The sequence below is a fragment of the Haliotis rubra genome, unplaced genomic scaffold (genome assembly GCF_003918875.1).
Source record: "Haliotis rubra isolate DU_JTF1 unplaced genomic scaffold, ASM391887v1 Scf45, whole genome shotgun sequence".
In the NCBI taxonomy this organism is placed as follows: Eukaryota; Metazoa; Mollusca; class Gastropoda; order Lepetellida; family Haliotidae; genus Haliotis; species Haliotis rubra.
Window position 1 is genome coordinate 2,880,862 of NW_025767135.1, and position 27,440 is coordinate 2,908,301.

Genomic DNA, 27,440 nt, shown 5'->3' on the forward strand with positions numbered 1-27,440 from the left:
AGTGAACTCAGAGGACTGAGGAAATGTAGTCTTGCTATAGAGTTTTTGCATTGCAGAAAGTGGTGGGCGGAAGGGAAAATAATGTGGTTCGGGAACTGTGATACGACCCCTGGCAATTATCAGACGTATATATGATCATGGTTACGATTCTTGTAGCCTTTATAGTTTGGAAAAAAATGCATTATCACATTTCAAGTGATAAGATTTTTCGAAATAAATATTAACCTGTTCATATTCTGGCAGGGAGTGAAGGTGACAGAGACTCGACCCTATATGTCCGTTTGGGTGTATTGACCGATTGAAGCATTGCAGACGAACATTACAGAGTTATGGCCCCTGAATGACGTCACGGACAAATGCAAGAGAAGTTCGTGATAGCTGCGTGTATGGTGTTCTGTTCAAGGATAAATCTCAGAGTATTGTGACTCTATTCTCATGAATAAAGTCACATGTACATTGGCATCAGGTAATCGTTGTTTACATTGCATAGACGAAAGGCTTCCTATCTTTCTAAGCTTCGGTCAAAAGTTTATAGCAAAATCCTCAAATGGCCTTCACCTTCAGTGACAGCATGATCAAGGAGTGATAGGATAAATAAGCTTCGGGTCTATATATAACCCCATACGGTACACATCGCTGGTTAGTTGTAGGAAACAGTAGTGTTAGATCTACTCTGATGTATTATGTCAGCTGTGGCCGTTGACACGGCCTTGTGATTGTGCCGAAGCTGGATTTCCCAGGCTGGAGAACGACCCTGTATTTCTGCGTTTAGCACGCCAGTAAAATTTTATACATTTTCTGCGACCACTTCACACGAAGAGTTTCGAGCACATGGTGTTTATTATTAGACATGAATGGACTTACGCAATTTCGGGTACATTTTAAGTACCAAAAGACCCATGGCACTGGTTCTATGCTGTTGACTCTGTGTTGGCTCTCTTAATATTTGCTAATACAAAGCAGTGTAACTTTAAGAACAAAACGAGGAATTTGGAATTTCTTCAAACTGGTGGCATAGCAGAGAAAGAAAATGCTTGTTTCAAAGTTCAGATTTCTTGTAACTTACAGGTGCCGTCCGAAGATTCTTGGAGTCTATGTAGCTCAGGAACGATCAAGGAAATTTGTGTTAAATATGAACGATGCTGCCAAAGATGAAAATGTGCAGCCTGAAAGTTCTGTTTCTCTTCCAAGTGCACATGAAAACTTGTCAAGGGAAAAGCGTTGTCGACATGAGAAACCTTCAAGAACGACCAGTCCAAGAAAACGACGACACATAGCTGTGGAAGTGACAATGACATCTGAGGAAGGTAGTCTTGTTCACAAGGAGGACCAACCCAAGTCTCCCCTAAAAGCAGCATTGAGAGAGAAGGTTGGGACATCAGCTGGTGTGACGGAGAGTGCCAGTGGGTTGAACAATGCCCCATGTTTTGTGAGGAACAGGATTTCCGTTCCTCAATTATTTGCCGCTGCTGGTGGCCAATTTCAAATGTTTCACAGTCAGTGTTTCACAGCTTCCCAACTGATTCCACAACTAACGAGCCATCAAATGAGGGAATATTCAACCCATTCCATCCCCCAAACAGCAGCCGTTTCCCGAGTGCCACAGATTCAGGAAGTCCCAAGGACAGAAACAGAGAAAGACCTGGTTGATCCAGAAGTAACAGGTATGAATGACAGTTACATATTCTTTATATAATTTAAATAGTCTTCATGTAGTATTTAATGTTATTTAAATAATGAGCTCAGTATTCTGAATACCCGTGAAGGTCCAGGTTAGAATATTGATCTTCAGTAACCCATTCTTGTCGTAAGAGGCAACTAACGGGATTGGGTAGTCAGGCTCGCTGACTTGGTTGAAACATATCATCATATCCCAAATGTGTAGATCAATGTGCATGATGTTGATCACTGGAATGTCTGGTCCAGACTTGATTATTTACAGACGGCCGCCATATAGCTGGAATATTGCTGAGTGCGGCGTAAAACTAAACTCACTCACTCAAGGAAAGTGTAGAAATTGCCATGAGGATATATAAAGGATATGTAGGTTAGGATATTTATCACCTGGCAATAGAATCGATACTCGTGGATAAATGCAGAGCTAGTTGGATGCCTGAGACGTGTGGAAAACAGAGATGAAATAAAACAGATGAACCACAGACACAGGATGTTTAGTACTTGTAACAAAAAATGAACACAGACAGATACAATCGACATATATCGTTAACATCCAAGCGTTCATGTGGTCATGACCTGTGAAGGTCCGGGTTAGAATATTGATCTTCAGTAACCCATGCTTGTCTTAAGAGGCGAACTAACGGGATTGGGTGGTCAAGCTCGCTGACTTGGTTGACACATGTCATCGTATCCCAACTGTGTAGATCAATGTGCATGATGTTGATCACTGGATTGTATGGTCCAGACTCGATTATTTACAGACCGCCGCCATATAGCTGGAATATTGCTGAGTGGGAGTAAACAACAAACCAAACAACGACATGAACCGTTTGTGAGTGTTCAAACATGTATATGAAGAAACATTATGATAGCAACAAGTCATGATTTATTTACAAAGGATCAGGAAGCAGTAGAAATGTTTGATGTCAGATTAAAAATCTCACATCCTTAAGTTTTAGGATTAACAGTTTGCAAGTTTTCAATCTGAAAAGTCAGATTTGAGCATTTGAAGTCAGACGGTTTATCAAATTTCTTAAATATTGTTAGAAGTTTGTTCAAAGCAACCTTTTTTGGATGGGATGGGGTGTTCAACAGCAGCAATGCCATGTTTGATGAAATCGACAAAATTTCAGGTTTTGAGGTAGTCTAAATATGTTAAGAACTTGAGATATGTAGAATGTGTTACAGCCTTAATTCTAAGACGTGAAAATTACTTCAACTTCAGGAAACCTGTAATCCTTCAACTTTTGTCCACCACATTCTTGGTAATGGTTATAAAATGTTGGAGGGGGCGGTGGGGCAGCCATGCAGCCTAATGGTTAAAGCGCACATCATGCTGAAGACTGGGTTCGTTTCCCCATATGGGTACAATGTGTGAAGCTCAATTCTGGTGTCCCCTGACCGTGATATTATTGGAATATTGCTAAAAGCGGCGGAAAACCATACTCACTCACTTAAACTAGGAACCTCTGACATTATCTATCAGTGATTAACATCGCAGGGATTTCTTTGGCAGTACAATTGTTAGAGACAAATTGGAATAGAACATTTTTAGTATTTGAACTTTTGATACAGAATGCTTCTGATCATACTGTCTTATGTTATTATTCCAAAATTGATAAAATATCTTCTGACTTAGAAGTTAAAGGAAAAAGCTGTCATCATATCAGTACTTGTGGATTGAAAATGTATGTTTCTGTCGCTCAGTTTATGGTAAAAAATTCCAATCACTATGGGATGTACATTATAGACAAACTTTATGGATAACAGGTTCTTTATTTCATGAGTGCGACATTTCAATACAGATTCTTGTACTGTTCTCAAACTATGGGATGTAGTTGACTTTATCCCTTATAGTCAAATACCCTTCCTGTGCCAAATTCTGTTGCGTTAATGTACAGTACAGTAAAAGTACATTCCGTTATTTATATCTTGGGGAGTAACTATTGTACACAGTGGTGTATACAGGTCAAGGCGTACTGATTTCTTCAGCACAAACAAGTAAAACCAGTTCAAGGTCAGTCCAAGAGGTCAAAGGTCACTGTATTATGTATGAACAGCTGTTATACCCACATGATAATGGATAACATATGTTGAAGTGTTGTTGGCTGCTGGTCAGGTGATATATCTGTTGTCGAACTGATAACCAAGTATACAGGTCAATATTTTGACCCTAGGTCATATGACCTGGTCTTTACACTTACTCTCCCTGCGACCATGGTAACTGAAATGATTAGTTGAATAATAAATGGAGGTTTATGTCCTTTTAGAAATTGGTATTGGAGGAACACATTGACATATTGCGAAGATCATTTTAAAATCCTGCAGAGCAGTGACAGGCCTACCAAAGAAAACTTTCCCACTTTGCAGAAAAACGCAGAAAAGCCCACTTTAATTGTGGAAATAGCAACATAAACATCATACCTCGCTACTGAAACGGTAAAAACAGCAACTTTAAATCGCTAAAACTGGATAAAAAACAAAGAACCTGCAACTTCGATTTTGGACAAAAGTTACATTCCCTTTATAAAGTATTTCTGTTGTGTTATTTGGCATTTATCATCATGATACTTGTGTGCACATTTGATTAGTTTACTTTCCATTTGTATGAAATGTTTGACAGCAATTATTTCGACATATTCAATACTTTCTATACGCGAGGCGAGGTTGCTCGGAAAATTGAAAGACGCGCGGATAGTAATGCGCATGCGCAGTTGAGGTCAAAGTTTGGTGATATAAAAATGTTGCAGTTTCATAGTCTTTACTGTTTCAGTAGCGAGGTAATATGTTTATGTTGCTATTTCCACGATTAATGTGGGCTTTTCTGCACAGTGGGACAGTTTTCTTTGGTAGGCCTGAGTGAATGAGAATCTATGTAAGTTAGACCATGATATGGTAATGCTACTGATGATTGCATCACCATGATCATAAAAAAAGAAATTTTTGAAAGGCACTTTTATAATCCTAGCCAAGGTTACACTTCCAAGTGTCAGTTTTGATTAATAATTGTGTTGAAATACTGTAGTGCGAATCCTAGAATATCATGACCATGTATGACAATAAAAGTTTGACAAAAAAAGTGTTTTACAACAAAAAATATTCTGTTGTAAAATTCATTAACATCGAAGCAGCCAAAGTTTTGGTGCAAGTCATTTACTGTGACATGTCAATCATTGATTCTACCAGTGAAGGCCTGGCTTAGAATTGGTCTTCAGCAACCCATGCGTTTTGGAATCGGGTTGTCAGGCTCGCTGACTTGGTTGACACATGTCATTGCATCCCAGTTGTGTAGATTGAGACTCATGCTGTTGATCACTGGATTGTATGGTCCGAACCTGATTTGTTTACAGACTGTCGCCATCTCACTTTGCTTTTGTAATGATGGTTGAATGGAGATAAACCTGTTTTCAAACTGGTTCAAATATGTACTCTTTGAAAGTAAAGAATCCATGCTAGTGTGTTCAGTTTCATACAAATTCACAAACTTCTCATCATGGTTTAAAAGTTTTTAACTGAAAAGACAGAGGTTTATCACTGACTGTCATCCACTCACACTTGGCACCAATCATGATAAAACTATTTTGATGTGTACTCAGATTCCTCTGATCTCTGAATCTAGATCTATCCTTACAAACAAGGAGCATGACAATTGTGACTGTTGTCACAAAATGCAGTAGAGCATTTAGACTGGGTTTTCTCTGTATGTTCTTTGCAGCATCTTGAAAGAAATTAAATACTTTCACAATATCTCCTGAATTGATGTATTTGTAACTAGGGCGGTGGGGTAGCCTAATGGTTAAAGCGTTGGCTCGTCACGCTGAAGACCCGGGTTCGAATCCCCACATGGGTACAATGTGTGAAGCTAATTTCTGGTGTTGCCCGCCCTGATGTTGCTGGAATATTGCTAAAAGCGGCGTAAAACCAAACTCAGTCAGTCAGTATTTGTAACTAGCAGCCAGGTTTGGTTCATGCAAGATTACATTAATCATGAGGTCAACAAATGTCATATTTTGGGATGTGTATATTTTTAATCAAATGACGAAAGACAGATGATGGACACCTTAAATTGCTCTTCACTGTCTTCAGTCATGCAGCCTATCCAGGTGATCTCCAACTTAACATAAATTTTTTGTTTCATTACTCCTGGGCGTATCACTAAACATGTTGTGGACAGAAAGGTGGGTTCTAATTGCTGTAGCTGTATCAACAAGTTACACCTGTTTCCTTGTCTAGAATTGCCAGAGTCATTGTTCTGAGCCGCTGCTGTTGTGCGTTTGTCATGGTCAGGAAGTGGGACTGATAACTGACCTGGGTCATTGGGTCACTGTGACCTCTGTGTTGAGGTTTAATGTACTGTTGTACACTGCCTGCCTAGATCATGTTGGCAGCTGAGGTCTTTCATAAAGTATACTTGTAGCACTTTGTCATGATTACTTCTTATCCCGCAGTGGGTATTCTGGGTCAGAGTGACCTGACAATGTGTTATCATGTCCCCATGGTTATTGTATCACTACTATCAACCTCTGGTTTGATGGTATCCTGTTCCCAGGTCATAAATCAGACAAAGTTGTTCGTGAAAAGTAGTTTAGGAATGAAATTACTGGACAGCTTTACCATGTTTACTATTAAGAATTTTGTTGGTTTTGGTTCGAAATATAAGTCATTGGTACCTGTAGGATGAGATGGTAATGCGACACTGAACCTTAAAGCATCTATGAATACACAATGCCATTTAGAAAGAGGTCATATGTAACAAATGTAACTGGTATATTTGGCTTCGAAACCTGGAGGGGCGGTTGGGTAGCCTAGTGGTTAAAGCGTTGGCTCGTCACGCCGAAGACCCGGGTTCAAATCTCCAAATGGGTACAATGTGTGAAGCCCATTTCTGGTGTTCCCCCGCCCTGATGTTGCTGGAATATTGCTAAAAGTGGCGTAAAACCAAACTCAGTCAGTCTGTCAGTCGAATCCTGGATGGGACTCAGCCTAACAAAAGTACAAGAATCTGTACTTCACTGTAAAAATGTAATTTCAAATATAGCATATGTTACATTTTACCACTAAATGGTATTGTGTATTCATTGTTTTCAGCTGTGGCAGCTGGCTACATTAGTCAGAGGGGTACACAAAGTATGTGATCTAGACTACGAGTTGCAGGCATAGAAGTACTTTTTTTCTAAGTGTGCCTTAGGGCACCAGGTAAATATTGTAGGTGTGCCTTTCAGAAATCAGGTGTGCCCACATGTTTTTAGAATAAATGACTGTAGCAAGGATGATGATCTATTGAAATTTATTGTCAGAAAACAACAAATGTAACCATTTTTCGGTTATCACTGATATGTCTTCTGTTTAAGATGGCTTTCTTATGTTTCATTTGTTCTGCTTTCCCAACACCTTTAATAGCTAAGAATTGTGTGAGAGGTTCACTTTTTTCTATATATCTAACATACACAATTTCCTCTTCAATAACTTAACTATCAGTACTCCTAACACTCTAAATGAAAAAACAACCAGATTTCTTTACATGAACCATCATAATTCCAGTGATTTCCTGGGCGTTAAAGTCAATAAATGTTTTTGCCTGGTTGTCATTTGCATAAGTGTTTTGTTTGGTTATTAAGAGTCCAAAGGTGTGTTATGTCTCTAAAAAATTAGGAGTGCCATAAGGGCACCGAGAACATTTTTTGTCCGTGCCATTTCGATATTTTCGATGCCTGAGTTGTCTTGTCTTCCATTTTCGTGGAAGCCACGGTTTCTTAGTGAGTTAGATCGCTGACTTTGTGCGGCCATTAGGTGCCAGACTCTGCAAGTGAGGGTTTCCTAATTTGCCAGCTTTTGAAATCTCGTTAAATCCTTGAGTTACTTCTAACACTTCCTATACCTGTATGATGTGTGGCTGGTTGTTCCAGATCGGATGAAGCTGCCACGAGAGTGGGAGTATACTCGGTATGGGCAGGAGCACGAGAGGTGTCGACATGCTGGGCTGGAGTTCTCTGTCATGTCCTACAACGTTCTGGCACAGAGGCTTCTGGAGGATCATGGATATTTATACCGGGAGGCTGAAACGCAGGTCTTGCAATGGAAATATCGCCGGGAACGACTTCTGGAGGAAATAACGTCTCACTCTCCAGATGTAGGTGTACTAGCACTTTCAACCAGAAATATTAATGTCACACCAATATAAAGGCTCTGAAGACACAGCGTGGGCCTCACAAAATGTATATATTTCAGTTGTTTGGTATTGTGAAAAGTTTGTCCCTATTCTTGTACATAAAGAATGCATGGTTTTCTCTTCTCTTTCCACCATTGGTTAGAACGTCCGCCCGGAGAGCGGAAGGTCGTGGGTTCGATCCCCGACCGCGTCATACCAAAAGACGTTAAAATATGGTACTTGTTGGTCTCTGCCTGGCGCTCAGCATTAATGGGTACAACAAGGACTGGTCGGCTCGGAGTCAGTATAATGTGTCTGAGTGGGGTATTCATGCTTCACTGCGGCATGATATCTCAGTGGGCTAGCACTATAAAACCAGCTTAAGTCTGGGCTAGTACAAGCAGCCGCACATACACATACACACGCATACACGTCGTCATATGAGCGAAATATTCTAAAGTACGACGTAAAACCCAATTTCACCTCACCTCACCTCAACTTTCCACCATTTATAATTCCTCAACCCCTGCCCTGCCGCTATAGTAGTTATACTTTCAGAATAAAAATTAAACATATCTTTCACAAAATGTTAAAAACCTCTTTCACCTTGGTGTGTCTTCTGTTCTCAGGTGATGTGTCTGCAGGAGGTTCAGGAAGACCACTACCAGGACTTCTTCAAACCACAAATGGAAAACCTTGGTAGGTCTGGTTAATAACCATCATAAGGCATGTGTCATGTTTATGTTACAAATTCATAATTTTCATCTGTAAGGCTGTTTCCAATTTAAATGGGAGAAATTGAATTTTGGGTTGTCTTTGGGAGTGGTTTCTGGTAAACTAGCAGTTCATCTCGCTATGAAGTATTTTTTGCCCTGTGCAGCTGTACCTGGTCATATGTGTCCTCGCGTTGCTGCTAGTAAAGTCCTTGTTTCACAAAGTGACCATAATGGTACAACTTTCATAAGCCTAGGTTACAATACATGACTTTCGAGAGAAAACATTTTAAACGCTTTGGGAAACTGAGCTGAGGTTTCAATCTTTAGATACATAGATATATAGAAATGCATTGCATTAGGGTATGGTTTGTACAAAATATAGATAATGTAACCCACTTCAATTTCTTCGATGAAAAATTCTGCTCCACATTCACAGTTAGATTGGGCAGATAACAAACATTGTATTGAGTGTGAATCTGCAGTATGCAAGCCCAATCACAACCAGAAAGTCAGGGCAGATTGAGGGGGGACATAAAAGTATTTGAAAACTTAGCATTCTCCTTAATCCAGATACCTCCATTTGCTATGAAAGGTTAATGCCCTTAGGTGTGTAAGGATCTGCTGATGGTATGAATCTGAGTTACAGTGAGCTTTAACTGCCTCATTAATCATTAACTGCAGAAATGTAACAGAAAATCTATTCAAAGTGAAATGTAATTTCCAGGTTACCGGGGAGTTTATATGAAGAGGACAGGAGACAAGTGTGATGGCTGTGCCACATTCTACAAGCAGGACAAGTTCTCTGTGGGCAAAACAACTCCAGTTGAGTACTGCAGAGGTGGTTTGTTGGACCGTGATAACATTGCCTTGATCCTGGAGCTGGTACCTCATCAGAATGTGTACCAGGGCAGAGTGGGTAAACTGTGTGTGGCCAACACACATCTCCTGTTCAACCCACGGAGAGGGGACATCAAACTGGGGCAACTCATGGTCCTCATGGCCGAGTTAGATAAATGTGCATTTAATAGTTCAAGTGACAAGACATCACAGATGAACTACAGCCCTGTGTTACTGTGTGGAGACTTCAACTCGGAGCCTCATAGTGATCTGTATAAGTTTATTTCTCGTGGCTATCTTCAGTACAAAGGTCTTATAGCTAGGTTCCTCTCAGGACAGAAAGATGGACGTCATGGACGCGATATTCGTCTGAAAAAAGATTTCTTTTGTCCTTCATTTGGAATCACGGATCAGTGCCAGTATCAGAAAGTTCTTGATACACGTTCATCGGAGACGGCATCATTAACAGAAAAGAAGGACCCTTGTCAGTCACTCAGCTCCAGTACAGGAGGAGACACTCTTTCCAATCCCCCTGACAACACCTAGCGTCCATCTCCCCGTCCACCCAGTCTAGCGGAGTTAATCTGAGTCCCATGGGAACTTCCTATGGTTTCTCATCCAGTCCTTCTGACTTTTCATTCTATTCCATGGGTTCCGGACGCCTGTGGCATGAACTCAACTTTGTGTCCTCCTACCATCACACCATAGCTCGGTTAAACCATCAGTGGGATGAGGTGACAACGCAGCACAGTGCAGGATCATGTACTGTCGATTTCATCTTTTATAATGTACTCCACAAAGAAGTGAAGACTCGAAACAACAAGATATACACACACCATATCAACGAGGGACCGTTGAAGCTGTTGCGGAGGTACGGACTGATGTCCCAAGCAGAGATATCTGGTCTAGGGGGGCTGCCAAACCCCTTGTGTCCATCAGACCATGTCCCTCTCATCTCAGCGTTCCTTCTCACAAAGTGATGTGGCGGCAGCTGTTTTTAAAACCACTTCAGCATGTATTTGCCAGTGACTTAGCCTTAGGAGTGGATCAGTAAAACAATCCATGGCAGACTTTCATCAATTCCATACCTCATCTGATTTTGTTGTGTTGTTCCATGATAAATATTTATTAGTATTGATTTGAAATACATTCTTCATCACTGGACATATGCGGAGAAAAGCGATGCTGGGTAACGACATGTGGCTATGTTAAAAGGGTACATCTTGGTTCTTCCAATCCTGTTAAATGCAAAAAAGCTACTTGGGAAAATTTTCTGGTTGACAAAGAATGAAAATTTTGCGACCTTGTGCCCAGTTTTATATACAACCCATCAAAAGTTTAGACTCACTTGAAGCACTTACTATATGTTATGTATACCGGTATATATGTATCGAAGTTGTATGGAAGATGAATTTCTCCACTAACTTGGGGGGACAAACTGCAAACCTTATGCAGATTAATTGGACATCAAATTGCTGAAACTCATGGGCAAATATCGTGCATGTGAACAGCGGAGTTTTGGTGTAAAGATTTGTTAAGAATTTGCCAAATTTCACTGAGTGTTATTATTTTTTAAACTCATGACAATAATCTTTTCAACGTTACAAATTTATTTTAAAATACATCAGTTCATGTGGAAATGTATGGAATATTTTACAAAATCTAGTTCAGAACAGTTGATTGAAGTAAGTGGCTACATTTGCACTAGTGAGTCTAAACTTTTGATGGTTAGTATATATGAAGCAGGAGTACGTACCATCCACATGCCCAAACTTTGCCAGAAAACCACCTGCTATGAACCAGATGTAAAATATAAGTATATTTGAATAGCTTTGAGTGCTGTAATGAAGAGCTGCTTGTAATTAGCTGAACACTACTATATTAATCATCAGCAAGAGTTCCTGTTTTTGTTGACAAGGCAATCACACAGTATTATGCATATAAACAGGTCCACTGAAGCCAGCAGTCAGACAATAATGTATATATCTCATGGATATTTTATTGCTGTCCATTGGTTTATGATGACAATATGTAGCAGGTCTCTGTTTGAATGATGTCGTATGTGGAAGATATTTCCATTTTTTGTTGATAAACCATGGAGTTTATATATTATCTGTTTTGTTGTGTTATCTGTGGACAGATATTGCCAGTGATGACTATGGAATGTATACCATTAAAAAAGTAGGGGATATTGGATTTACAAGATTGATAAAATGCAAATGATGAAGCCAAGGAGGAAACAGATGATGAAGAGAAATTAAGGGAAAATGTGACAATTTATTCCATTCCTTTGGAAATGTTTCTTCTGTATGGATATATATATATTACTTTTTCTCATGTGCATTGGCATTGGCTAGTGCTATGCTCGCAAAATGGAATATCCCCTACTTTTTTTGAATGGTATATTATCTGGAATTAAAAATGAGGGAAACAACTTCACAGATCCTGCCTTAAATGTGTTGAGCTCAGGATGATTTTCACCAATTAAAATATGAGGCCCATGAAAATGAAACTTTGTATGCACAATCCCGCCCATGGAGTTGATAAACATTTTCTTAAAATTCAGTCTGAATTTCAACATGGCTGCAGTGGTAACAACGGCAGCCATATCTAGAAAACCATTTATGGCCTTCATTTTTTCATAATGTACGTAAAGTTTGGCATAGTTGCAGTTAACAGTGAGACCATTTTCTCATTTTAAGCTGATACAACCTTTACAGTTGGTGTTGAGTGGTTATTTTGTCACAGCCATTTGAGCTAAGGGAGGTGCAGTATTGGAACTCTGTATGGTAGACCCCACTATACACATTAGCCTGCCACCAACTACATTCCATGTTTCTTACATTCACCTGATCTGTAACTTGTGCGCTTTTCATGTTGTTTAATGCCAAACTTGGCAGTATTCCAGCTATATCATGGTAGTCTGGAAATAATTGAGTCTGGACCAGACGATATAGTGATTGACAACATGAACATGAATCTTTGCAGCTGGCAAACAATGATACGCTTCAACCAATTCAACATGCCTGACCACACAATCCCGTTAGTCACCTCTCATGACAAGCATAAGTTGCCGAACACTGATTCTAACCCAGATGTACCTGTGAAGGTCCGGGTTAGAATCAACCTTTAGTAACCCATGCTTGTCGTAAGAGGCGACTAACGGGATCGGGTGGTCAGGCTCGCTGGCCATGTTGACACATGTCATCGGTTCCCAATTGCGCAGATTGATGCTCATGCTGTTGATCACTGGATTGTCAGGTCGAGACTCGATTATTTACAGACCGCCGCCATATAGCTGGAATATTGCTGAGTGATGCGTAAAACTAAACTCACTCACTAACCCAGATCTCCACAGGTTAGAGGACCTCATGCTACACAAAAAATATGAACAGGGTTATCAAAAGAATATTTATGACACAATAACAACTGAATTACATGTACATGATTGGGATATATGTACAGATATTTCACAGGTGCCTTGGATTATGATTACATATGTGTTCATTTGACAGTAAGATTTGGAAATATTAAATCATGATTAATGGGTTTGAAAATGATATCTTAAATATATGTGTAGCAGAGGCTGTATTTTTGTTTCAAATACATTTAATTACATTTTATATGCAAGTTCAGATTTCTTGGGCTCTTGCCAAAAGTTCATCAGAAGGGGAACAAGTATGTCATGGATTGTGGCAGCTGGAACAGGCGTTATGACACTTGTCACCTGACACATGCAACTGAAAATGATACAAGGTTGAGTTGGTAAATGGCACATATTCTCTACCCAAAGGACAGCCAAGTACCATGTTTTCCTTCAAATAAATCTGCTGTTGCCAATGAACCTGTCAACTCTTGAATACGATCTTTTTCTTCACTCTTAGTCTCAATTTTACACCCTTAATTATTGAATACTAGCCGAGTCAAATCTCAAAAGCACATATCAGAATTGACTCCACAAAGACAGAATGTTGATAAACCTTCATCCAGACATGACCTATAGGTCATAAAAAGGTGTGAATTGAAGTTAAATTATTGGGAATTGGTTTTAATTAATAACGGGATAAACATTTTAAGGAAATTGTTACATCTGTCATTATTCCAATAAAGGATGAATCAGTGTATCAATACCACACTGCTGAGTCAAGAATTTTCTCTTAAATGAATCCTGCACTTTATAATTGATTGGTGGCCTCAATTACGCTTGTGCTTGTGGAATACCTGTGACATATTTTCAATGAAATATTACAGAATGTTCATTAACCTACTATTTGCATGGTCCGAGAATAAGATCATATCTGCATTTACTGAAAGGAAACTATACACGGGAACAGCATCCTACCTTAAGACTAATTTGATTTAGTTTTCTCAGCTTTAAAATTTAAACGACAGTCTACAAAAGAATATCTTGGGATTTCATGTACAGGTGAAATATATAAAATATGACAATAATGTTTACACAAATAATTTGATGACCATAATCATCAAATCATTCACAGCCTTGGAATGTTTATGGAATGATAATCATAATAAATAGAAGTCAACAACAGCAGGGAGCTCCTTTCAGCCATCTGCCTGTGCTACAGTCTGTCTATATCCTGATCTGGTAATCTGCTCCTCGACTGCTGCCAGACTTGACGGGCGCTGGCTCATCACGTGACTTGGTCACAACAGAGTGTCTGCAACATTACAAACATCATCATCAGCAACATTGTGAACATACAACATTGCAAGCAATATACAAATAACTTGACACTCATTAATCTAGGTGATGAATTACTTCCGGTAATGCGACCGTAGCAATATGACGGTCGTAAGTCAATGTTAAAGTATAGGGGTTACGATCATCTTCGCTCATGTTATGGTGGGATGCTTATTGAAGGGACATAACTCTTCAGGTTCATTAATTGAAGGTAGGTGACTGGTCCTAAGAGTGAATATGGAATGATTATAAGTGAGTTTTGAAACAGTTATGTTAAAACCTTCCTCATTTTCTCTGGGGAGTTTATGATTATCTGGTTCTATACAGTTTTGTTTATTTTTTGGTGTTGACAAATAGAGAAAGAGTTGACAAATAGAGAAAGAGCTGACAATGTTATTCACTCAAGCTATGCTGTCACTATAAAGTCATTTATGCATGTACAATGACAATCAAATAGTTTTCGCCACTCAATCATGATTATTATTGTTCATGTTGGACGAATTCCAACATGAAGCATCTCAGAAGGGTTTCACAGGGAAGCAGAATCTTACGATCGAGTCATCTTGACTACTGGGGAAGACTTGCTAGTGCTGGGCATGTCCCGACCTGCGTCTATGAAGGTGGCCATCTTCTTGGGCAGATTGGGTGGGGTGATCCACGACTTGGCCTAGCAAAACACATCCAACGCAATACTATGATTACAATCATGCAGCACAAATTATATTTTGAGAACAACCTTACTTGCCCCCAACAGCAACTGCGTGTGTTTTCAGTATTCCAACTTAATGAACGCTATCACAAAGAAGACAAAATTTTAATATGCTGCTGTTCTACAAGATCATAAATAATTAAACTCCAAAATATTTATCTCCTCTTATTCCAGAAGGAGTCATAACATTAAGTACTTGCGAATTTTGGAAACAGTGAAAACATTCAATCGCTAAGCTGTCACCATGAATTTTATGCAAAACAATTCCCAACCAGGATCATAAAACTACGAAATCAGCTGCCTAATATTGCCGCAAATATAGGGGTGATTAAGATTTAGTATGAGTTTTGTTATACACCGCTTTTAGCAATATTCCAGCAATATCACGGTGGGGGACACCTGAAATGGGCTTCACACATTTTACCCATGTGGGGAATCGAACTCGGTTTTCGACATGATGAGCGAATGCTTTAACCACTAGGCTAACCCACTGCCCCAGGGGTAATTAAAAGACTAGTACAAATAAACACAACAGACCAAGTCAAGTTCAAGAATTTGTCAGAAAATGTACTCCCAACTACGACTTATTGTCTGCATTGAAAACGTACCGATGAATTTCACTTTAAACAAAACAGTAAATCAAATAAAGTGAAATTAAGATTGCGAATCCTCATAATTTTACCTTGCCAATTGAACATTTGAATCTCAGAATTTTATTCATCTTAGGAAAAAAGTTGTTTAACAAACGATCATAGATTCAAATCGCTATTATTGGTTTGTATTACAAGGGGGTAAGAGCAGTAGTTGGAACACTGAAACAAATGCAGTGCGGTACGTGATGAGCGTTAACTTACACCAACCCTACTTGTTTTCGGTGTTTCATTTAATGTGCATACCCCCTTGTAATACAAACCAATAATAACGATTTGAAACTATGATCGTTTGTTAAACAACTTTTATCCTATGATGAATAAAATTCTGATATTTAAATGTTCAGTTGGCAAGGTAAAATTATGAGGATTCTCAATCTTAATTTCACTTTATTCGATTTACTTTCTTGTTTAAAGTGAAATTCATCGATACGTTTTCACTGCAAACAGACTATAGTTGCAGTAACTTGAAGGCTTATGAATATGGATGACATATCGCAGTCGACCCTACTTGTTCTTGAAAACATACCTGGAAAGATCCCCTACATTACTTTTTGTACACTTATGATGAATTGAGAAACTGATTATATTACTACATAAAAGGGTTTAGAATTAAGAAATCATTTATATTACTATATAAAAGGTTTTGATATAAACTCAGTTCTCTTAATGTAATGCTAAAGAAACAACCACTGTTAATTCAAATATCTTAAAATCTGTCCACTTGGCTATTTTGAAATCTGATGGTTTTGCACCATTACAACTCAACTAATGAAAACGTTACGCTGAAATGACTGACAGAAAACCTGCTTGCTTATTGTCCCTTGGTACCCATACAATTTTCCTGATATCTTTCGTTATAAATTATCAGTTTCAGTTCAAAAGGGCAGTGGGGTAGCCTAGTGGTAAAAGCGTTGGCTTGTCACGCTGAAGACCCGGGTTCAATTCCCCACATGGGCACAATGTGTGAAGCCCATTTCTGGTATCCCCCGCCGTGATATTGCTGGAATATTGCTAAAAGCGGCGTAAAACTACACTCAGTCAGTCAGTTCAGTTCAAAATAGTTGTAATGCAGAGGTATTCACATAAACCATTACAGTTTGTTTACCAATCCATATTCTTTTTGAAAAAATAAATGTTTAAACCATATAAATACAGACTGTAAATAATCCAGTCTGGACATGGCTGTGCAGTGGTTGATATAGTGAGCACAGATCCACACGGTCGGGGTACGACATTCCATCAACCAAGTTACTCAGTCTGACCACCTGATCCAGTATGTCGCAATTTGTGACTAGCAAAGGTAACGGAGGACCAATGGTAATCTGGCATCCGCTTGCGGTGGTGGGGTAGCCTTGTGGTTAAAGTGTTCGCTCGTCAGCTGAAGATACGGGTTCGATTCCCCACATGGGTACTATCTGTGAAATCGTTTCAGGTGTACCCCGCCATGATATTGCTGGAATATTGCTAAAAGCGGCATAAAACTAAACTCACTCACTCACTCACTCACTGGCATCCCTTTTGAAACTGACAAGGCTGAGAATTCTTGCTAGTGGTTTGCAGGGAAGTTTACACAGTGCGGATGAGATCAAACATTACAGACGTGAGGAACACCTCTAAGTAAACATTTTCACCTTTGCTCGTATTAATTTGGAGTGTTGCTCCAATTCTCTGGTCATTTCTTTCTTTGATAATTTGGACACATTCAACGTCAGCGTCTGAAAATGTACAAAGGTAAAAACTTTTAGAGGATGAATCGATCGATCATACTGTTTTAACTGTTAATGTGTGTTTATGTCCAGATGGCAAATCACAGTGACATGTCTGAACATGTCATATCAATACAAGTCAGACAATACCAAGTGAGACTGGTGAGAAACATCTTAAGAAACAATTACTGGAAGTTTAAGAGCAGGAAATTACTGTGGCCCAAAAACACACAAGTAATCGTTTCATGGCGCAGCTATTTTTTTAGACCAACAAACAAACATGAGCAGGCATATCTTGTTATTCAGCTCCAGACCGCCTCCGTGGTGTAGTGGTTAGAGCGTCCGCCCAGAGAGCGGAAGGTCGCGGGTTCGATCCCCGACCGCGTCATACCAAAAGACATTAAAATATGGTACTTGTTGGTCCCTGCCTGGCCTCGGCATTAATGGGTACAACAAAGACTGGTCGGCTCGGAGTCAGTATAATGTGTCTGAGTGGGGTATTCATGCTTCACTGCGGCATGGTATCTCAGTGGGCTAGCACTATAAAACCAGCTTAAGTCTGGGCTAGTACAAGAAGCCGCACATACACATACACACGCATGCACGTCGTCATATGAGCGAAACATATTCTCAAGCACGACGTTAAACCCAATTTCACCTCACCTCACCTATTCAGCTCCACACGTCAAACCAACCAGTGCACTATTAAATAAACACCCCCTCCCAGCCTGTTTCCCTCATTTCACATTGTTGAGAGTAATTGCTATTGTTGGCCACTTTTAATAAATTTATGAAAACTTTCCAGATTTTTAGTTCTAATAGTTATCAATTTAGCAACACATGTAGTCAACAAATTGCTTTCTGCCAAACTAAATTTGTGTCAACTGACATCTATAAAACTGGTATTGTCAGTTCAGGATATGACATATTGCTTCATCTTGTTCACACATTGTAGAATGCATAGGCCTATATAGTATTATTCATTTCAGCTGACATGTGATGTGTTCTACCACATACTGGCCCTTGTCATACAGAACATTTTAAAACAACCAACCTTCCACTGGATTGTCTCATAGCTGTGTGGGTCGTGTGGACTCGGTAGACCGACCTTGACCTTCCTTACTTCATGCCAATCTAGAACATATACCAGTAGATGGATTTGTACTTAATACATGTGTCAAAATAATGTTTCATGAAATTAAAACAACATAATGCCTTATAATTTGATGAGGGTAAGTCACATGGCCAAAAACGTTTATGCTGAGTCAGCAGCAAAGTTTATGTTACTCATTACCATACATTATTTCATTGGTCAAAGGAGTGAGTGAGTGAGTTTAGTTTACGTCGCACTCAGCAATAATCCAGCTATATGGCGGCGGTCTGTAAAATAATCAAGTCTAGACCAGACAATCCAGTGATCAATATGTGCAAGTGGGAACCGATGACATGTGTGAACCAAGTCAGCGAGCCTGACCACCCGATCCTGCTAGTCGCCTCTTACGACAAGCATGGGTTACTGAAGGGACATCATAACCCGGACCTTCACGGGTTTAGTCAAAGGACATTCACAAGCACCTTTGTGTTTTGTATATAGATTGTTTAATAATTTCAGTGTTAAGTCTGGGTTACATTCAAGGTCTTATTGTTAATTTTCATGCAAATGCCAATTTAAGTCCATTCACTAAAATTCAAGGCCTTTTCAAGCCTTGTGCACACCCAGTATATTTTAGTTTCATATCATTAATTGTAAAAACACAACTCACAGTTTGTGTAGGCTTTCTCAAAGTCGAACACCAGTTCTGATAAACTCTGAAAAATAGGAACAATACTTTTGATACTTGTCCCTGTTCACAAAAAGGTTTTCCAGCAAAAAAAGTGCATTTATACTTTTCTTATGTGACATTTAAATAAATGTTTTTTTTCGAAATGAATGATTTATTTACCAGTCATCAATATTCAGGATAAATCATGGTTGTAAATATTGGTTGATAGCATACATGGCTTGCATGCGTGAAAAGGGTTTAATGACACTTGTAACAGTATTCGAGATACATCAGCTTTGTCTCTTGGAACAACTTACCTTAAACAAAAGAGGTTTATACATCAGATCGTCCCTCCGGCTCATACCAATAGCACCATATCGCCCACCATGAGAAATTCCCAGCACCACATGACGATGAACACTGCCTTGAAATGTACTCTTGAAACTGATTGGATATCGCTCAACACCCATCATGCCATTGGTTAGGTATCTTCGACAGGTTAAAGGTTGTTTAGCAGAGGTGAGAAATTTCGTAACTTCTTTGAGAGGCATTTATAAGTTGGAACGGTAAGGAAGGATAACAATATTTGGATGACCATCTTCTTTACCACGTGACCACTTGCTTGAAAATGGTGTTAGAACCTAGATCAAAATGTCGTCCTCTCTGTAATGAAGAAGCTGTTCATCCATATATTGTTATCCTTCCCTTGAGAATGTTTGTGTACCATCAAAACTCACTTTGTTTCTGGTCCCATAAATTGCTCCATTACATGCATCTATAAACTGATAAGCATTTATTGAAGGATTGAAAATTATTATACTTTGGTGTGGCTGTTTGTATGACGTGGATGAAGATCATACCACTGACCTTTCACTCTCTGCACAGATGCTCTATTCACTAGACCACTAAGGCTCACCTACAGCCCTATGTTTGTCATGTTCTCCCAGTAGATGCTTCATCTCCTGGTCCATGGAGGCAATCCTTCATCCAAACAGCAGGGTGCTGGGGTATCCTACTATCCTAGTGGTTAAACTTAAAGCTCTTGTTCGTCATGACGAAGACTTGAGTTCGATTTCCCATATGGGTGCAATGTCTGAAGCCAATATATGTGGTCTCCTGCTGTGATTTTGCAGAAATATTGCTAAAAGCAGGTGTAAAACCTTGGAGTCAACGGTACACAACCCTGTGCACTTAAAAGAACCCACGAATCCCTTGGTATATGACCAGATGGTGGCCACATGAATACGTGCAAACACCTAGTTGCGGGTACAGCAACGTGCAGTAAACATGGACAAAGTACTATGACTATGTGTCCCAGTCCACCCAGCTGTAAATGGGTACCTCGTAAGGATGGGAATGCTACAATAACTCGGTGCGTCTAGTGGCTGCAAGAGTTGTATGATCCCCAGGGAGTTGAGACTGACAATACGATGTGCCGTTGAGATTGACATCCAGTGAACGAGGGAAAAACAAAGCGCCTTTGAGCAGAGCTGGATATCGGCGCTATACAAATGTATGTATGTGTGTGTGTGTGTGTGTGTGTGTGTGTGTGTGTGTGTGTGTGTGTGTGTGTGTGTGTGTGTGTGTGTGTGTGTGTGTGTGTGTGTGTGTGTACGTACGTATGTAAAACCATACTCGCTCACTCATCCACACAGCAGCCCTAGGTTTGTCAACAGGGGAACCATTACAGAACCAACAAAAAAAAAAAGCAGAAAAATTTCCCCTGTGTCCTGGGTCAGTAGTAGGGAAAGCCTAGTGGTTAAAGCATTGGCTTGTCACGGCAGAGACCTGGGTTTGATTCCCCACAATGTGTGAAGCCCGTTTCTGGTGTCCCCTGCCAGGATATTGCTGGAATATTTCTAAAAGCAGCATTATACCATCACTCACTCACTCACTACCCCAGTCCTAACATCAACTGTATGACTATGTTACAATAATGTTCTATCAAGGATACATCCCAAGGATAACAGCCTCCAGACACTTGATTGGGAGAGACTCACGGATCATTTCTTTGGCACATTCCATGAGACTGAAAGGAGACAAAAAGGTCACTGAAAACAAGTTGAACTTTAATCAATCTTCCAAAATAAGTATGTCCGCCTCCGTGGTGTAGTGGTTAGCGCGTCCGCCCGGAGAGCGGAAGGTCGCGGGTTCGATCCCCGACCGCGTCATACCAAAAGACGTTAAAATATCGTACTTGTTGGTCCCTGCCTGGCGCTCGGCATTAATGGGTACAACAAGGACTGGTCGGCTCGGAGTCAGTATAATGTGTCTGAGTGGGGTATTCATGCTTCACTGCGGCATGGTATCTCAGTGGGCTAGCACTATAAAACCAGCTTCAGTCTGGGCTAGTACAAGCAGCCGCACCTACACATACACACGCATGCACGTCGTCATATGAGCGAGATATTCTCAAGAACGATGTTAAACCCAATTTCACCTCACCTCCAAAATAGGTATCAGCCTTTTGGAAACTTTTCTATATGTTTATAAATGAAAAGTGTCATGACTTTGCAAATTTTATATAATTGGCAAATTTCAACATATGATCCATTATTATCTTATCCCAGCTGTATAGATGAATCATCATGATGTCAATCACAGGATTCTCTGTTCCATAGCCATCATTTAGAGTCGGGGCGGTGGGGTAGCCTAATGGTTAAAGCGTTGACTCGTCACGCCGAAGACCCGGGTTCGAATCCCCACATGGGTACAATGTGTGAAGCCCATTTCTGGTGTCCCCCGTCCGTGATGTTGCTGGAATATTGCTAAAAGTGGCATAAAACCAAACTCAGTCAGTCAGTCATTTAGAGTCTGCTACCATATAGCTGGAATATTGTTGAGTGTCACATCAAACAAACATACAAACTAAGTAACTGTCCGGAATGATGCATTACTGTATTAAGGAGATCAGGGTGCCGTTGTACAAAGCGATCTTAGCGCTAAGGTGACCGTAACTCCCATACCTGAACATAGACTTAAGGTAGTCTTAGCGCTAAGGTTGTTCTGTACAACAGCACCCAGGACTGGAGATGTTCAACTGTCATATTTCTTCTTCTTCTACTTACCTAGGGGCGGTGGGGTAGCCTAGTGGTTAAAGCGTTGACTCGTCACGCCGAAGACCCGGGTTCGAATCCCCACATGGGCACAATGTGTGAAGCCCATTTCTGGTGTCCCCCGCCGAAATGTTGCTGGAATATTGCTAAAAGCGGCGTAAAACCAAACTCAGTCAGTCAGTCTTCTACTTACCCTGATATTGGTCTGTTTTTTCTGATTTCGAAAAACTGTGTTCCTGTATGATTATATCTTCCTGTGTTAAGGAAACCTCTAATTTCCACACATCTGTCAGATCATGTCATAAAATTAAGCCACAAGGATGAGGCATGAACAGAATTCATATCTGTGACTACAATGCTTTAAATGAGAATCTTAAATGTGCACTTGTTTATTTCTGGGCATGTGTAAACGGTAAAATTTAGAAGAAAAAAGAAGGAATAACACCATTATTTCAGTTGAGAATATATTCTATCTTTTAAACAATATTTTCCACTCCACATAACAATCTACTAGGACTGGGACTGGTAACCCGGATACCCTGGGATGGGTGGGTAATGAGCTGGACCTGGGTACCCGTACTCACTATGATCGTGTGACTAATTAGATTAAACAATGTAATGTGTTACCTTTTCATTAAAAGGTTGTATTGTCTTTGAAGATTGAGACATAATTTACACTTCTTTTAATCTTTTGAATATAATACATGATTAAGATATTGAAAAACTCGAAATTTTAGCCTCCGAGCTGATGAATATATTTGCCATTTCTTGCAAATTTGATGTCAGGAATTAACATAACAAGTATCCGGGTACCCGGTAGAAAATTTGCACCTGTCCCAGCCCTACAATCTACCCAAATCATTCAGCCTCCTGTACGTCATACAAGAAAAGAGAATGTCTTTTTACTTTTTTTTACATTAGGCCAGACCAATTTTATTTCTTGTTTTACGGATCTGCGGGTTGTAATTATTCAAGAATGAGAAAAAAAATATAATTAATTTCCCCGCTTTAAATATAAAATCATAATGTTTTTATTGGCCCAAAATGTAAACTTGTTTTTTACCCCATATACAGTTCATAAATTGCCAAAAGTAAAACACTTTTAGTATTTAAAAGTAATGTTACTTTGACTGGTGATTTTTATTTTTATTTTTTTCCCCTCCTGCCTCTAGGTTTTCTGAGGACAAATATCTGTAAAACAAGATATTAAATTGGTCTGGCCTTATGTACGAAAGAAAATAATATTTCTAACTGTTGAAAATAGTTAGTATAGGGTTTCAAATATGAAGGATACTGGAGTTCTGTCATGTAGTTCTGAATCTTCTCAACCCGATCGCCGATAGGAACCGTTGGTGAGAAGCTGAGTGGAGCCTGTGGTGCCGGGATCTGACGATACAAATCTATCACAATCAGTATCATCATATACATAACAATACAACACAAATGATTTTCTTTATCAATTTTTCATTTACATTTCAATAGTGTTTTGGGGACAATAAATCCCTTGAGAGTTTTCAAACCTGGTTAAGGGGAGATAACTCTGGAGCTGTCATAGCACCTCTAGTAACTGTGCCGACAACAACCCCTTTAGGGAAACTAATAGGTCAAATTTCTAAATATGACATGGAACAATTTAACAAGTAATGATCATGACAATAATCTTAATTTGTGTTCAAAAGCGTGTTGTGAGACTGATTTCTCTGACCAGCGTTACCACTGATTGAATTACTAATTTACTGCCATGTAGAATGTTTATTTTGATTCTTCCCTTAGTACAGCATATTTTCTGCATCTCTCTTATGGATACAGTTCTGGATAGTATTTTCTTAACTGAGAGGCCTGGTGGAACTGTGGCTGTCAACAGTGTCTCACTTACACATCACTGAATCTAATTGTATGGTCTGTTCTATCATACTTTGGAATGATACCAGCGATGCTTGCTTTCAAAGCCCCTGTGTTTTACCTCATGGGCTTAAAATGAGATGTTTCTCTTTTAAGCCCTTGGGTTAAATGTAAGAAATCAGCTTTATGTGATTCGTACTATCAGGGCCTAGATTTTCGAAGCTCTCTTAGAGCTAAGATAGTCGTAAATGCCATACATTAACATTAACTTACGACTATCTTAGCGCTAAGAGAGCTTCAAAAATCTAAGCCCAGATGTTTTGTGAATGCGAAATGTGACGTTATTACATGCATACAAGATGTTTACACTGTTCGCAATGGTTGATGCTTCCATATTGTAGCTCTCCTTGACAGTGTTGTGTCAATGATGTTTTCATGTGTCACATACAGTTACATTGTAGTTTTGAATTTGATAAAAGTTGATTCATAAAAATTGCATGAAATTCAGTCTTGTTTGTTTGATTTTTCCTTAGTCAACTTGTGTGAAGCCCATTTCTGGTGTCCCCCGCCATGATATTGCTGGAATATTCCTAAAAGCGGCGTAAAACTAAACTCACTCACACACTTTATTCAACTACAAAGCTTAAATTTGGATGAAACAGTGAGTTCTCAAAGGTGATAAAAGTGGTTAGGCCCCGGACTCAACATGCCCAAAGAATCTGCCTATCCAATCCAACTCAGAAGTGTGACTACACCATGCTACACATAGCAGAGACAAAAGGATGATTTTATAGTGCTTCATGTGGTTTTGTCAGGGTGAAGAGCAAATCCAGTTTGAGGTTATCGACTATAACATTCAGAAAGACTACAGAATATAATTTACCAAGTCTTTACAAAGACATGTACCTTTTCAAGAACTGCTTGAACTCATATCGCAAGATGACCCAATATGTCAGATGTTTTGGGGGGTCCCTAGTTGTTTGGTTGTTGTTTAACGCTGCACTCAGCAATATACCAGCTATATGGTGGCTAGTGGTCCCAAGCATAACATACATTCTGGCTTGTGTCAGTGTGTGTATTTTATAATAATGAGCCACTCCCTAATTGTGTGTTAGGCACTGGCACATTCCATCTGTACACATACAATAAGCAGTAAAGATAAAAGCATTTAGCCCTCTTATGTTGACAGTTTCACATCAATGAGCCAAAGAAACAATTAATAATGTTTGCTTTTATATTCTGCAGTTTTATTTTCCTTTAACACCAATTAGTTGTGCTCTTTTCAGAAAAAAGTATTATTTATGGTACAGTATAACCTATAGTTACACATGATGTTATTATCTATATAATATTGTAGTAAACACTCTAGAGAATAAATTTCAATTCTAATATATATTGTCTGGATGCATTTAATCAACAAAGATTTACTGGATAAAAGATGCCCAAAGGTAAAGATGGCAATTAAGAATACTTAAGAAGTGAGTGAGTGAGTTTAGTTTTATGCCACTCTCAGAAATATTCCAGCTATATGGCGGTGGTCTGTAAATAATCAAGTCTGGACCAGACAATCCAGTGATCAACAGCATGAGCATCGATCTACGCATTTGGGAACTGATGACATGTGTCAACCAAGTCAGCAAGCCTGACCAGCCAATCCTGTTAGTCGCCTCTTACGACAAGCATGGGTTACTGAAGACCAATTCTAACCCGAATCGACATCACGTGTCACTTAAGAAGGAAGCAAGAGCAGACTGCCTCCATGGTCTAGTGAACAGAGAGTGTCTCCCTAGAGAGCAGGTCAGCTGTTCTATCCTTAACCAGCATCATAACAAATGTGTGAAAACAATTTCTTCTTGGTGTTACCCTGCCTGGTGCTAGAGGGGATGAAACAAGGAGTGGTCAGCTTGATGTCAACACAGTGACATTCTAACCCACTGGGCTAGCACAATGAAACCATGCATTACCCTCAGCTGGACTAGAACAAGCACACATACACCCACCTATCCACTCCACCCCATCCCATTCCCCACCAGACATTGCAATAATCTTTAGCATAAGCATTCAAAAATCAGCATTAAACAAAGACCTCATCAGTACATTATGCATAACTTCAGGCAAGTTGCACCTGGTCACTTTCTCTCTTGCTTATGTAGCAGGGCTTGGAGTCATCCCACAAATGACATCCTTACCTTGTCAGCTTGCTGACGGGGTTAACCTCTTTGGTCATGTGGACAAGGCGTCTGACTTCGGATTAGAAGGTCAGTGGTTCGAATCCCAGCACGGGACTCGGATATTTTATGACCGCTACATTGACGCCCAACGTGGGGCTGAGCACGTTCATATCAAATTTGAGCAAAATAAGTCTCAGTACCCAACTATGCGGCTCGGAACGTGCCTTCTGTTGACAGGGGAGTGTGTAGCAGGGCGTGGAGTCATCCCACAGATGACATCCTTACCTTGTCAGCTTGCTGACGGGGTTAACCTCTTTGGTCATGTGGACAAGGTGTCCGACTTTGGATTAGAAGGTCCGTGGTTTGAATTTTATGGCCGCTACACTAAGAATATGATCATGATGATGATGATGATGATATCATACTGCTGTTGTAAAAGGATAAACCAAATTCTGTTTATGGAAAGGGACATTCTCAGCTCCTTCAAACTGTTTGTTTGTTGTTTAATGCTGCACTTAGCAATATTCCAGCTATGACAAGGGATCTGTAAATACTTGAGTCTGAACCAGATTATGCAGTTATATGTACTAACATCAACAGCATCAATCTATGCAATTAGGATACATACCCATGTGTCAACCAAGTATGCAAGCCTAACCACTGATCCTATTAGTTGCCATTTACGACAAGCATGGCATATATCATGAAGCATGACTCTTTCTGTATCAAATCAGGACAATATCATGTGGAAATAGCATTATTAAATTAATACAAGATATAAATGTCATTGTGTATTTCACAAAATGTATTACATATATAATTATATCAACTGTGTTTATTACCGTAACTAAGTCTGTACTCTGTCTCACTCCCTGCACCATTTTGTGTCCCTCTGGATGGATTTTGGCCACATGATCCCACATTCTCTGCCAAGTTCTATCTTCAATTGGGAAACCACTTTTGTTGACCCAAAACAGAACACCGTTTTCTTCATGGACCTCATCTCCATCAGGTAAAGATTGTGAGCGTTTTAATTTGTCTGATTTTGACTTCATTTTTATTTTGCTTAAATCACCGTCTTCTAAATTCCCTGATTCTGGCTCAGGAAATACAATTAATGATCCGAATGACTGGAAACCTTTTTCCGATTTCAGTGACATACGCCAGTCATGAAAACTGGCGATCGTGACATTGTGTTATTTCATGCATGGTGATCCGAATAGCCACATAAATAGGTATAAACATGTTAAACTGTATTAAAAGCTAGTTCCTGTATTTATGAATCGGTTATCGGGTCGGCATCTGCAGCTTATTGTTTATGCGTTGTTAACGTATTCCGTCATCCACCGATTTAACGACATGCCCCAAAACTGAATTTAAACTTTAAGTTGAAATTTTATGTCCAACTGCATAATTCATGAATATGGTTGATAGATTCTTGAACAGAAAACAGATGTTAT

At 39.5% G+C, this 27,440-nt stretch overlaps 2 protein-coding genes across 3 annotated transcripts; one reads left to right on the top strand and one right to left on the bottom strand.

Moving 5' to 3' along the window:
- The first annotated feature begins 341 nt into the window (after window positions 1-341).
- Window positions 342-10,893, top strand: LOC124289852 (protein angel homolog 2-like). Of its 2 annotated transcripts, XM_046726530.1 has the most exons (5): window positions 342-466; window positions 1,069-1,664; window positions 7,584-7,807; window positions 8,455-8,524; window positions 9,266-10,893. In XM_046726530.1, exons 1-5 carry the CDS (start codon window positions 450-452, stop codon window positions 9,922-9,924), a joined length of 1,566 nt encoding a protein of 521 aa, XP_046582486.1. In that variant the 5' UTR covers window positions 342-449; the 3' UTR covers window positions 9,925-10,893. The 2 variants fall into 2 exon arrangements, with proteins under 2 accessions (XP_046582486.1, XP_046582485.1); XM_046726529.1 differs by lacking the exon at window positions 342-466 and having other exon boundaries at window positions 526-1,664.
- A 1,882-nt stretch (window positions 10,894-12,775) lies between these two features.
- LOC124289856 (tubulinyl-Tyr carboxypeptidase 1-like) lies at window positions 12,776-27,315 on the bottom strand. The gene is made up of 10 exons (XM_046726534.1): window positions 26,823-27,315; window positions 23,262-23,353; window positions 22,161-22,217; window positions 20,866-20,940; window positions 19,229-19,400; window positions 18,912-18,957; window positions 18,203-18,282; window positions 17,074-17,157; window positions 14,632-14,747; window positions 12,776-14,057 (listed from the first exon to the last, which is right to left on the bottom strand). The coding sequence occupies exons 1-10, from the start codon at window positions 27,138-27,140 to the stop codon at window positions 13,970-13,972; spliced, it is 1,128 nt and encodes a 375-aa protein (XP_046582490.1). The 5' UTR covers window positions 27,141-27,315; the 3' UTR covers window positions 12,776-13,969.
- Between the last annotated feature and the right edge of the window lie 125 nt (window positions 27,316-27,440).